This window comes from Calonectris borealis, chromosome 1 (assembly GCF_964195595.1).
Source record: "Calonectris borealis chromosome 1, bCalBor7.hap1.2, whole genome shotgun sequence".
Lineage (NCBI taxonomy): Eukaryota > Metazoa > Chordata > Aves > Procellariiformes > Procellariidae > Calonectris > Calonectris borealis.
In genome coordinates this window covers 34,365,565-34,378,880 of record NC_134312.1, presented here as the reverse complement: position 1 = coordinate 34,378,880, position 13,316 = coordinate 34,365,565, and the positions used below count along the sequence as shown (strand labels likewise).

Genomic DNA, 13,316 nt, shown 5'->3' with positions numbered 1-13,316 from the left:
ATTAAAAATCCTCACCTTGGCTTCTGCTGTACTCTGAAAACTGGTCTGCGTGTACCTTGCAACCTTGTACCTTTCATTATCTGAGAAGATATTTACCAGTACTGTTTAAACCAAATCCCAATCTTTCTTCTTTCTTGCTGACAATTGATCATGAACAGCAAGAGCCCTGTCCTTTGTTCTTTCCAATAAAATTCCATGTTTTGAAGTCTAACCTCTTCTAAACGCATGTGGACAGATATCAAGGTCTGTTAAATAAAATCCTGAGGTGGCTGTTGAAATAAAATATTTTGTGGAACAGAAGAAACTCTCTCCCTTGGAGAATGACAGCCTTTTGCATTTCGCGCCCCCCCCCCCCAGAAGCTTGAAGGTCATATTGCAAAACAAACTGGATGCTGCCATGTAGAGTGCAATTCTTAGCAGGCCATGGTTGACTTGGAAGTAGGTAGATGCAGTGAGCAAATTTATTTAAGTAGCTGTACTTGTTATCACTATTAGTTATTTGTATTAAGGTACCCTTAAAACCCTGCTGTTATGAAGAGCCATCAATCTAGTTACTGTACACACAAAAGACAGTCCTCTGTTCTGCAGGATTTGACAATTTAAGTGTAAGAGAAGAGAGAAGACACTGGACATAGAGCCAAAGATGTGGGGAGAGTAACGGAAAACTAAAATAAATGAATCATTGGACTGTCAGGTTTCTCTCTCAGAAGTGTCTCTGCACTTCTGGCCAGATGTTCATGAGCTCTGACCTGGAGCTGTTGGCACTGTGGGCTATGCCTTGTTTTCATAGTCAGGATTTTGTCCTGCAGGAAAAGTACATACTGAGTTACTGATATTTATTCAAGATTTGAGGGCAAAAGTTTTCTTTTTTCTTTCTCTCAAGATATTTACCCCCATTGTTTTAGTTCTTACAACAACAGAATTTAGAGGGAGGGGGAAGAAGAAAATAATTTGACTTTTCAATATAATTCAGTATTGTAATAAAGTTATCTTATGTCTTCAAAGCACATTTCTAACATTATAGTTATTTGCTCCTCACGTTTGTCATGGAAATACTGAAGTATTCCCCATGTATTGAGGTGATGTGATCACAGGCAATGTGATCACAGGTGGGTTCATTTTCTCAATCCCAGTAACGTTCCCTCTAACAAAACTAGATTGTTCCACAGGAAAGACAGTACTTGTTCTTGCCAGGGCAACATCCCAAATTTGTTACCTGTCAAGTTTGATCATCATAAGTCCACTGTTCCTTTATAATTCTACTAAATATCCATACTAGATCTCTCCAGCTAACGAAAACAAGATCTTTGCTAATAATATATTGAAAACAAATTCAAGAATTTGTCAATGCAAACTGGTATTTTTCTCTCAGGTTTTCAAGAGCTTAAAAAAAAGAAAAACACTGAGAACAGGTTTCATAAAATTCATTAAGCATTTTGTCTTAATGCTATTTAACCCATTCCAGTCATTTCTGAGATTCTTGATGATGAAATGAATTACATTTAAAGATGTACCTATTTCTTTTCTATGCCATTGAAATTGCAGAATTGTACTTTGCCTTATGCAGGTTTGATGCTAATGGGCGATAATTAAAAATGAAATATTTTTTTAACTGTACTTTCTAATTCTTGGTTTCCATACAAAGGTAGTGGTAGACAAAGGAATAGGGAAAAAAGTGAGTTGGCTGACATATCAATAAGGGGAAAGTATTGCAGCTCTCCTAGAGACTGGCATACCCTACAGCCCCATATAGACAAACACACCTGGTTGCACAAGCGCACAAAATCTGAGTCTAATGGCTGGAAAGGTCCCCCTGAAGACAATAGGAATGTTAACATAGATATAATATATAGGGTTTTTTGTATTATCAGTGACTCTAAGGTTTTCCCTCATTGATGCAGTTTCCAGACAAAAAAGGAATAGTGCCATTAACAGTTGCTATGAACTCCAGCTTAATGTTTTTCTGTGACTGGGTTGGAGCATCAACAGATGCACTCTGGAGAAATTAGCTATGACAAAGCAGAATCTGTGAACATCTGCTCCAGCTACTTTTACATTTTTAATTATTTCAAATCCTGAACTGACTTTAGACATGAAGTGCTGTATTGTTTGGGAATGCACAAGGGATAGTAGTAACTTCTGGCAGCCTTGAGAAACAGGGGCATGATGTTAGGTGTACATAGGCTTCTATTTAAAGTTGTCTTTTGAAAATTTCCAACTCTATTGGTAGCATCTGATTTTTTTTAGATTAGTTTTTGATTAAATGCTATTTGATAATGAATGTTGAGAGTGAGTATATAACAAATTTGGAAAGCTGATTTGCATAACTGACTTTAATCAAGATTTCAAAAAATGTGTTTACCTTGCTGTCTGTGTTAAAAACCTTTTGCTGAACTAATGCTAAGGACTTAGCTTAAGAACATTAAGTAGAGTTCTCTGGAGTGTTTGTGATTATGCCAACTAATCCTGTCATTCTGGCTGAAGTAAGCGAGGAAGATGGTGGGTCTCAAGAGGTCCCTCAAGAGGGACGGGAGGATGGGCAGATTCCTTATGTGAGAACGAAAATGGGTGGAGGAAGAGTTGGGAGCGTGAAACCCTGTACGGACCTAGATGTAGGTGCTTTGAAAGAACTGAAATCTAACAACACCTATAGATGTGGTGCTCTATCTGTGCACTAATCCGCTCCTGGAAACATTAGACTGGCCTGTGCCATTATGCAAATAAGACATACGTGATTATTACTGTAATATCCAAGTTAACAAGAGGCTGCCATTTGTAGGGGAAGTGAAAGCACTTGGATTTGGGAGGAGAGTAAATATAGTGAAATGGAGCTACATGATGCCAGGTCACAAGAAGTCGTGCCTTCGCCAGGGAGGTATGTGCAGCAAAGTCATGGTGCAGAATTTCTAGCTAAAGTGTCTGTGAAAATTATTCTGGGCTAAGGAGAGTCTGGCTGAGAATGAGAGCATCAGCAGGGTCCCTGATAGTCACTCAGATATGGGTGTAGTCTGTGAGTGCTTAAATAATGTGGCAAATTTTTGGAGCAGAAGCTGTTTTGGAACCTCTATGGCTTGGGAGCATGGAAATGTTGCTTCCAAGTTATTTTCACCCAAATAAATGCCATATTTACTATTTTGCGGTGAACTCAGTAGTTTTGCTGTTTGCATAGGATGTTTTTTAATGCTGTCAAATGAAACACTGTTAAAATCTCTGAAGGTGCTGGCATTCAGAGGTGTTTGGCTTTTACAGAATATGCTCATGGGATCTGTGTCCATAGGGCTGCAGAAAGTAACCATCTCACTAGTCATGTGCAAAAATGTGTCTTTCAAAGTTACGCGTAATTGGTGCCCACTATTTTTTCATGGCAAATCTGGGCAAAAATGGGGGTAGTATCTCAAAATACTTTATTTCTCCCCCCAGCCCTGTTTGAAGTCTCTGTGGAGCAGAGTAACAGTTACCCCGTATAAGGTATCCTCCCTTGTCATGTCCATGGGCGGTCTTAACTTAGGACATGGCAATGGAGAACGCAACCTGCTTTTTGTATAGTAAATTAATGCTGATGAGGGATAACTGTTTACCTCTCATAGATTTAAAATAGTGACTCAAAAGCATGCAGGTCTTTAGCAGTTCTTCATTACTTTCAGAAATTCTGGACACTCAGTCCTAATTAATTAATCGGATTTAATCTTGCATATGGATCCCTGTGACTTGAGGCTTTCTGATGGGTGTATGTGCAAATTTAAGCATGTCATGAAGTATAAAGTGTTTTAGGGAGGTGTCTATTTATTTTTCTACACTGCACCATTTTTCTCTTAACAAAGTTTTCAGAAAAGCACCTTTTATAGTTAGCCCAGCAGTCCAACTGAGAGAAGGTGGAACCGAAGTAGAAATTTCCCTGTCATTAGTAGCTGTCAGCATTTGATAAAATGTCTATTTGCACCTTTGCTAAGGTACAACTATGTCGCTACAATTGCAAATAGCTTACATAAGGAGTCCATCAGATAATGTCTAATCCCATTTTTATGAGGATTAAGCGGGCACGTAATGTTTGCATTAGAGTTCTTTTGGTCTTGCAGACTGTTGTGCTATTTATAAACCTGTAATATAATTATAATACAGTGGTCATATAATTAATATTATCCTTAATTGCTTTTCTTCTCTTGACACCCTCTAAGTCTTTTGTCTTGGCATTTGGTTTTATTGTTTGACATTTTGCTGCGAAAGTTGTTTGAGTATCGGATGGCCAACATAGTTAATTTGGCATAAAATGGATGGGCATTTTGATCACATTAGTCATGCCCAAGTTTTCAAAAGCCTATGTTTAGAGTCCAAAATACTCCACTTCTGTCTGACAAGCAGAATATGGTCCATTGCTCTGAAGCCGAAGTTGTGCATGTCTGTCAGTAGAAATATTTTGGCTGCCGTATTTAACCAAGCTAAAGTTGCAGTGTGGGTAGCAATAATGCCATTTTTAAGAGAAGCTGACATCAAACACATTGTCCAGATTGGATGTTTGCTTAACTGGAGATAGCTACACTCTCACTTTGTGCTACGTGATGTCCAGATCGGTTGCGAACTCTTTCCCAGACTCCCTGTCCTGTGGCCTACTTTAAAAGTTTTACTTCATCTGTCAGGTCTATTTGCCTCAGTTGAACTGCTATCCACAGAGTTTTTAGTCACATTTTAATGTGCTTTTTCAGTGTTCAGGTTGCTTTTTTAGTCTTCAAGGATGCCTCAAGGAGTCCTCATTCTAGGGCTCAGATGAATTCTACAGAATACTTCCCAGCAAGAACACATGGGATAGATGAATTATGTCATTTCCCCATAGTAGTTGATGAAAATATAGGAAACATGAGAAGTGGATGAAAGAATTTATAATTTTAGATTGACTCCTTGCCAGTGTGACTAAACAGCCTGTTAGTGTTGTTGGAGATGGCTCACACCACAGATGCTCTTAAATGATCGTAAAAGTACCGTAGAACGACGACTTTGTGTTTTCGGAGTAATAGAGACATTTAGCTTTTCTGGCTAACAAGAAGTAAGATACAAATAGTAATTGATTCCTTATCATTAGGAAATTTCAAATCCGATTTTCTTTTTTTCAGCAGAGGAAGCTGAAGCACATACATGCAGCTTTTCAACAGCGATTGACAGGAAAAATTAGCAATATATTTTCTAGCTTGAAATATGGAATAATTTTGAATTGTTGAGGGAGACAGCGTGAAATGAAGCAAGTCTCCAGTCTTACTGACTGCAGTAACAGAAGAACTTGTATCCTCCACAAAATGAGCAAAGAAATAATGCCCGAATCCCTGCAAAGATAAATGAGGAAGGGGTGAGAGCAGTGCCTAGTAATGGCGTGGCAGTCGAGAGAGAGAAATTCATGAAAGGTGACCATTATCTCTGTGTGTATTTCTACAGATAAAACCGCACAGAAGTTTTGCACTATGTAAGCTTGCAAAGTAGGATTAATGGGACTTACACAATGCCTAAGCCTTGTGATCTCTAAATAGTGGAAAATGTAATCAAGGAGATTCCAAGGAGGAGATTGGAAAATTAAATGAACAAGACAGGGTTTTTTTTGTATGCTAATTTTGGGTGTTTCCCCCTCCCACAACTAAGCATATGTGAACAAAGAATGCAGCAACATAGAATTAATTGCCAGATTTAAAGTTACATTCATAATTACTGACAAATTTCACAAAACTTCGAGTCACATCTGCCACTCATTGGGCAATTATGAATACAAGAAAATAAAGTGGTTTGAGGAGTTCACCAATGTCCTAAACTTTCTGCTTTCACTTGGTGATAAGTCTGAATCAAAATCAGTTTAGATACCACGGGGAAGTGTACATGCATTCCTCAGAGGAAGCCATATGCAATCTAGATAGTGAAGGTGATAAATAAAGAAGTGAGAAAATGTACTAAATGACATCCTGTGAACTCAGAGAACGGAAGGCAGGAGTTAGCTGGGTCATAGATTTTACATGGACATTTTAAGAAATGCGGAAGGGAAGTGTCATTTGGAGGCCAGTGGGAAGAAAAAAGAATTGTGAAAGAGAAGTGATGGTTTGACAAACTGTTGATAATTTGCTGAGCGAACACAACAGCCAGCAGGCTCCTGAAAGATTCCTTTTGCTGGATGAATATGGAGAAGATGCCATGTTATCACAATGTATTAAATGGTACTACAGGGAATAGTTGTATTATTGCTATACCTGTGTAAATTAGTGGTGGGGATATAAGCAGACCTTGCTAATAATTGTTGATGCCTGTGTTGATGCCTGTGTTGATGCCTATCAATGTAGTATTTGATCACCTTCTGTATACAAATATATCAAGAGTAGTCAAACTTCCTAGTAGATTTTGTGGACTTCCTGTTTCATCTTCTTAGAAAACCCTGCTTTGAATAATGTATGTCGGTTTAGGTACCGGGGGGCATATGGAAGTTTGATGGCAAGAGGAAATGGTTGATGTAATTCAGTTGTAGATGAAATCCTACACAGGCAATAACTATCAAGTTCTGGAACAACTAATCATCAGGTAATTTCTTGACTGTGACTCAGTCTGTCGAATGAAAGGACTTACGGAGATGAAAGACGATACGTTTCTCCAGGGAGATACCAATCACAAACTAATCACAGTATCCTGGGAAGCATCTAGCCAAGCAGAAATTAAATCTTTGCTGGACTTTCCAATTACACAGTTCTAGTCCAGATGTTCATGTTGTTGAAATATCTTTATTTCTGAAGGAAAATAAAGACATGAAACACCACCATCATGGGATGTGTACTGGCTGTGACAGTTGCTGGCAGGAGGGAGGAGAAACGTTCTGTTCCACACGGCCTGGGATGTGGGTCCTGCTGTCTTAGGAGGAAAGTGGGGCAGAGGAAAGTTAGCTTTGTCTTATTAGAAATCTTTCCAAGTGTGCTCAATGCTCACCTAACCAGACAACCTTAGACTAAAGTTTTTAGAAACCTTCAGGTAGCTTGATGAAAATCTGCCCTTTGCTGTCTGGCAGGATGCCTCCTCTGTGGGCAGTGGAAGAAGAGCGGGCTGACAAGAGAACAGGAGGGGACAGAAGCATTTATGGGAGGGTTGGAGAAGAAAAGACAGTGTGCGCTGGCAAACTTGGACCATCACTAAACCCACTGGTATCTGTCTTGTTTAATAAACATGGAGCTAGTGGTACAGGTGTAGATGAAGTGCCCATGTGTTTTTTGTAAGCTCATTTGGCTAGTTTAGCATAGGTGAGAAGAGAAAAACTAAGTGATAGTGCTCTGAATGAGAGCTTCAGAGTGCACCTTAGTTCGTGCTGCTTTTTAATGGAAGGAACTGTCCAGGTATGGTGGAATCCTTCAGATTTTAGAGATCACTAGTAGGATGGAAATAATCCAGTTGATTTTGGTGATTTCAAGAAGAAATGTCCCTGTTGAATATAGTCAGTGAGAGCAGCAGTCCATAAGAAGACATGCTGGGGCTTGTGTTCAGATTATTCAGGTTAACAGGTTTTCAATTCAGTTTCAATTTAGTTTTTCAATTGGGAATTTATTCTTTGTTGGTTTTTCTCTTTTCTTAAACATAGTTTGGTTACTCTGTATAGGCAGGTCCCTGATACCTGGGGGCTTTATAACCTTGCTGACAAAGCCACAGCAAAATCCAATAGTTGGAAATGTTTATTTAGGGGTATTCAATGAATGAGATATAATTTTCTTAGCTGCATGATGGCCAGGTGTTGACATATGAAGGTGTGGAGCTGGGGAAGTCAGCACTGCTTGAAATTTCTGGGACCCACACAGTGGGTCTTTAAACATACACCCTGCTGCCACTTTCTAGCCTTTGAGAAACAATCTTTGAGTGTATGACGGGCAAGGGCTGCCTGGGCAGAGTGATCTCTCGCAGCCCCAGAATTTTTAAGTTTTTCTTTTTTTCAAGGCTTTATGCAGAAGAGTTGATTTTCTTGCGGAAAGCAAGTGTTTGCGATACTGCATCACTACATTACGATAATTTCAGAGGACTATTAGTAGAATCAAGAAATAACGTCCTGATTTCACACGAGGCTGGATGTGTTCTTTTGATGTTTTTTTCTGTGTACATTATTTTCTAAGTTTCTCTGAAGAATCAGAGGTTCGTTTATGAGGAGACTGGATTCAGTGGACTATGATCCATGATAGTATCCATACTATGAAAGTGTGGATACTTTTTTTTAAGATGCTGGGTGGTCTTATTCATATGTTAAGAGTATTTTGGCTTCAGGAGAGTGTTTTCTTCCAAGACAGAATGACAGTGATCTTGATGCCTTTTGCCTTTCCTGTGAACAGGCATAGTCTGCCTGTTGGAAACATGAGGATGTGTTAAGTTATCAGTCCATTGCCATTGTGTGGTCCTCAGGCATTGCTATACTTCATCTTTTCCTGTCACATGTAGTTCTTTGAAGCTTGAAATGTGTGGAGCAAGGGAAAGGGCTTAATATATGAGTATTTCAGTTCAGTGTCATGGCCTGTAATATATAGGAGGTGATATATATGACTGGATGATTGCCTTGTCCTGTCTGGATTCAAGATCTGCTAGTCCTCAGTAAAGATTTATATGGATTTTTTTTCCACATACTTCCTTCTAGAAGAGTTTGTTTTCTGGGAGAGGAAAGAGGCAGGTATTGAGCTTTTTTGACTCTTTTTGACCTTTGTGGATCTTGTACGAACTTTCTCCTTCTGTTAGCCCCAGGACTCTCCCCTGCACTCTGTCTTGTGGCTCTTTTCTGTACTTTTTTTATTAAGTCTGACTGCAAACTCTGCTATTCGTGGGATTTGGGGTGTTGCAACATGCTGTGATATTACTTCTTGAAAGTGCTGTACAGGCATGTATCACAGAAGATACTTTACATTTTATAAGATATTATAACTCATATTTTAGAACTTCAAAAAAACCCCCTTTTGTCACTATGCCCATCACATCAGTTCCAAAAGTAGACTTTTTACATGACAAAATAATAAGTTTGTAAAATCAAGGAACTGCAAGTTAAAAAAAAGTAAAGGAGAATTGAAAATAACAGCGGTAATGGTAATTAATATAGGTAACACAATAAAAACTCTTGTACCTTTAGGTATTTTAAAATTGTCTACAAACTGTAGCCTATTTAAACAGAATAGATACATCTCTCTGTGACTGAATTGTAGCATAATTGATTTACCTCTCCAAATCAATGATTAGCAAATTAGGCCTCTAACATGTAATCTGGAACTTGAAAGTGATAACCTACTCCTGTTATTTCATTATTATGCTTACTTGATGAGCCTTGACTGTGTGAAGATATTTTATGTAACCCTTAAATACCGAATAAGAACTTTAGTGAGCAATCCAGCATGAGCTGCTGTAAAACCCGGTACTGCCAGGGCGCAGGAGTGGCACCGGGCCAGGTCGTGGTGTAGGAAACACCGAGCCCGGGGGGGTCATTCTGTCATTTGATCGTCAGGGACTTGATCCTACTTCTGTTGGGGAAAAAAAAAAAGACAGTCACTGCAGGTCAGTTCCTGTACAATAAAATTCAGATACTCTAATATACTTTGGCAGTTACGGTAAATAACCGGATAATCAAGATATAAATACATAAATACCTGTGTGGGGCGATGAAACATCAGAGGGCTGTGATAACAAATAAATATGTGGCTTCAGTGATCGCCCTCCGTCATACAACAGTCCTCTTCAAGAAACTGATTATCTATTAATGCCACTGGCACTGCTCTCACAGCTCCCTTTTCCTTGCCGCCCCCGAATGGCTTCCTTGGCGTGACCTGACACGCGTCTCTCCTGCCCTCACAGTAGCCATCAGTACTCCATATTGCGTCAACAGCCTTCACTTTCTACTGGTGTGTGTTTTTCTGGTTCTTTCGTGGTTTTTTTTCTCCTCTGGTTTTTTTTTTTCTTGTGATATCCAGGCTCTTGCAGGTGGGTTTAGAATATTCTTGCAGCTGATTCAATCTTTTCATTTTGAAATGCAGTTATATTTAAGAAAATGTATCAGTTCTATAAGCAGAGTACTAACACTGTTCTAAAAAATCATTGTTTTGTTTTTTTTTATTTTATTTTGTCCTGAAGCGGTGTGTGTATTTGAAGGCAGAACCTACTTTGAAGGACAAAGAGAAACTGTGTATTCAAGCTCAGGGGACTGTGTTCTGTTTGAGTGCAAGGTAAGAATACTGTTGATGGGAAAAAAAATTCTTGCATGTTAGAAATATCAAAGTCCCACTGAAAGAAACTGTTGAAATATAGACAGGTCTACCTTAGGAAGTGGCAACAAAAGAGGCATCCAAGGGGCCCTGTGTTTATTTTGTCTTACTCAGTTCCACATCAAATTTTGGAAATAAATTTACTTTGCATAGCTGCAAGCTTTGATTATGCAGCTTGACAATCAAGCTGCATTCTTTCCTCCTCAGGTATCGTCTCCATAATCAGTAATGAAAAACCAGCAGCCTACCTTATGTTTCCATTGACACATGTCCAGTGTTATTGTTCAAAATGATGTGCTCAGGTATGAGAGATGCACGAATGTGATTGGGACATAATTTGGAATTCACGATAATTCTTAAAGGAAAAGCTAGCTGAAAAAGAAGGAAAAGAGCTGGCACACCAGGTGTCTGGTATTTCTAGTGGTGGAAATGGGATAGAGTCGTCGTTTTATTTGTAAACAGAACACGCCTGATGCTGAGTCAGTCTTGTCCTGCTGCATGCACAGAGTTGCTCTTCAGGGCATAAATGCACTTTAAGGGCAAAATATACCCCAGGGATGCCTGCAGGTTGAGAATTACACGGACTGCTGCAGTGGGTGCCGCGTTGCCCCTCCGGGGGAGGCATGGGGAGGGATTCCCTCCGGTTCGAGAGCTGCATGCTGTGGCGTGGAGTTGAAAACCTGAGCGCACATTTCTAGGGCAGAGAAAGAGAGGGGAGCAACTCCTCTGGCCACGCTGCAGCTATCTATTGGTCCAGTTTCCGGGAATCTCAAAACATTTTCATACAGTTGTGAAAAAGTGTGTTTTATAAAGTAGAACTGGGGACCGTTGTCTTACTGCTGTTGCTTTTAATTTTTGTGAGCTTAATTCCTGGAGTAGGTGCTTTGAAGCCCTTTTAAGAAAGGAAAGGAGAAGCTGACCAGAAATAACTTTGGTTTCAGTCGTACGCTTTTCAGGACTCTGAGCTCATATTTTCAACATGACACCTGGGACATGGATTCTGTAATTAGTCAATGGTTGTAATTAACAACCATCAAAAGTTATGTGGTGTTGCCTCGTGTTTCTTGCAGCTGGCGAGTGCGATACTGTATGAACAAAATGCCTCTGTTGGCTGTGCTAGTCTGTATTTTGCTGCTCCTCGATTATGCTTGGTTGCTGGTGGGCTGCCTGACTGTCCTGGTAGGCAGCAACTTTGGCTGATTCAAATGCTGCTTTTTCAAGGGCCGAAGTACATACAGTTTCTGCTGAACAGCCTTGTGAATGATAATTCAGAGCAGAAAATCCACATAATGTAAACTGTGTTGGTCAGTTAGGAAGTCATAGGTGGGCACTATTTTATTACTACCAGAGTTCTCATAAAAGGATATAATTAATGACTCCAGCTCAAGAGAGATTTAATAGGAATGGCACAAGTACTGATTTCATGCTTGAAGGCTTATAATGATGTTATCAAGGCAATGTAGGGAATTTCTTCTTTTTGTCTGCATGTAATTCTAAACATCATTTTTTGTTTTGTTTGGCTGCTGCAGGTGTGCCTGCTATAGGCATGCACTTTTCTGTTTGGATATTATAAAACAAGTGAATGAAAAATTCTCTTCCAAGATAGAATTTGTAAAAGAATTAAATGCAATCCAGGAATTATTTCTATCAAAGGTTTTTTTTTCTTGATTTTGTGGGTTTGCTGGGTTTTGCTTGTCCTGGTGTACAACACATCTGCGGCTGGTTTGCTTTACCGTATTATCAGGTGAGGGTGGGTTTCTCTGTCAAGATTGTTTAAGGTAAAGTTTGAGCAGTAATTTTGATATTGGCCATTGTGTTCATGTTTCATCTTTATATTTCATGCTTAAAGAGGATTTAAAATTAAATGCTGGACCCATAATAATAATACATGCAATGGTATATGCATGATTTTAGGCACTTTTCTTGCATGCAGAAATACAGGGTCTTGAGTTCAGTGAGCTCATATTTTAACCAGATTGCTGATTTTAAGGCAGATGCCTCTGAGGAACATGTTGTTGTTTGTCTTGTTTTCTATCTTTGCCATATCACGACTAGAGCACTGCAAGACTCATTAGTTAGGGCCCAAGGGAGCCTAAAGGTGGTACATCAGTGGTAGCCGGATGGGTGAGGCAGGCATTTCATGTGGTCATACTGCAATGATTGCGTGTGACCTGCACTAAGTGCCTGAAGATATTCAGATACCATCTTGGCATTGGACATTTCCAGATGCCTGATGCAAACTTAACTGAGAAACCCTCCCTTTCCTAATAGGGAATCAGTGCCGGTTTCCTTCAGTGTTACTACCACAACTTTGAGATCAAAGATGTTCAAGTTTGATTTTACTTGCTGTATAAACAACAAGCTGCTTTAGAGTATTCATTATGAGGACCCTCGATTCTGGAATTTGCTGCCTCAGTTTTTGAGAAATAATTGTTACTCTTTCAGGCATAATTTTAAGAGAAACTTCTGAAGAAAGTTGCTTGACAGCTAAGATGAGAAGAATGAGAGCTGTTCTCACACTTTTGCTTGCTTGAAAAGGTCTGAGCATAGGGGAGTTCCTGATGCTTTTATTGTGCTACGTCGTCCTTTCAAATGGTTTTCGAAGGTACCTGGAGTTTGGCATAGGCAGTTTTTTGTCTATACATTATAATGCTAAAACTCCACTAAAGTTATAATTTATCTTTATTTCTTCTCTCGCAATATTAATCAATTACCTCAATTTAACAGGACCACAAAATGCAGCGTATTCCAAAAGACAGTTGTACAGCTTTGAACTGCCCAGAATCTCAACAGATCCCCTTATCTCACAGTTGCTGCAAAATCTGTAAAGGTAAGGTATTAACTGGATATATATAAGCTCAGTATAATTTTCCTTTCTAATAGGTTATATAGACTTTTTCCTTATAATTTTGAATAGGACACTCCTACGCATGATAATCACTATACATCTTGGGAAGCTGAATAGATAACATCTGCATCGTGACGTCTGAAAATTGTTTGTAAAATGTCTAATAGTGTAAATTCTGTGAAATGTTTACTAGCACTTGTGTTTTTCATTCTAGCCAAAAGTGGGTGAAAAGTCAAAGAAAT

The 13,316-nt window shown here is 39.2% G+C and overlaps 1 protein-coding gene across 1 annotated transcript in view; it reads left to right on the top strand.

Moving 5' to 3' along the window:
- The window catches only part of NELL2 (neural EGFL like 2), a 155,894-nt gene that overhangs the window by 55,212 nt on the left and 87,366 nt on the right, over nt 1-13,316 (top strand). Inside the window, exons 10-11 of the mRNA XM_075148205.1 lie at nt 10,096-10,187; nt 12,954-13,056. Of these exons, the coding sequence (XP_075004306.1) occupies nt 10,096-10,187; nt 12,954-13,056 (195 nt within the window). The remainder of the gene's footprint in view (nt 1-10,095; nt 10,188-12,953; nt 13,057-13,316) is intronic.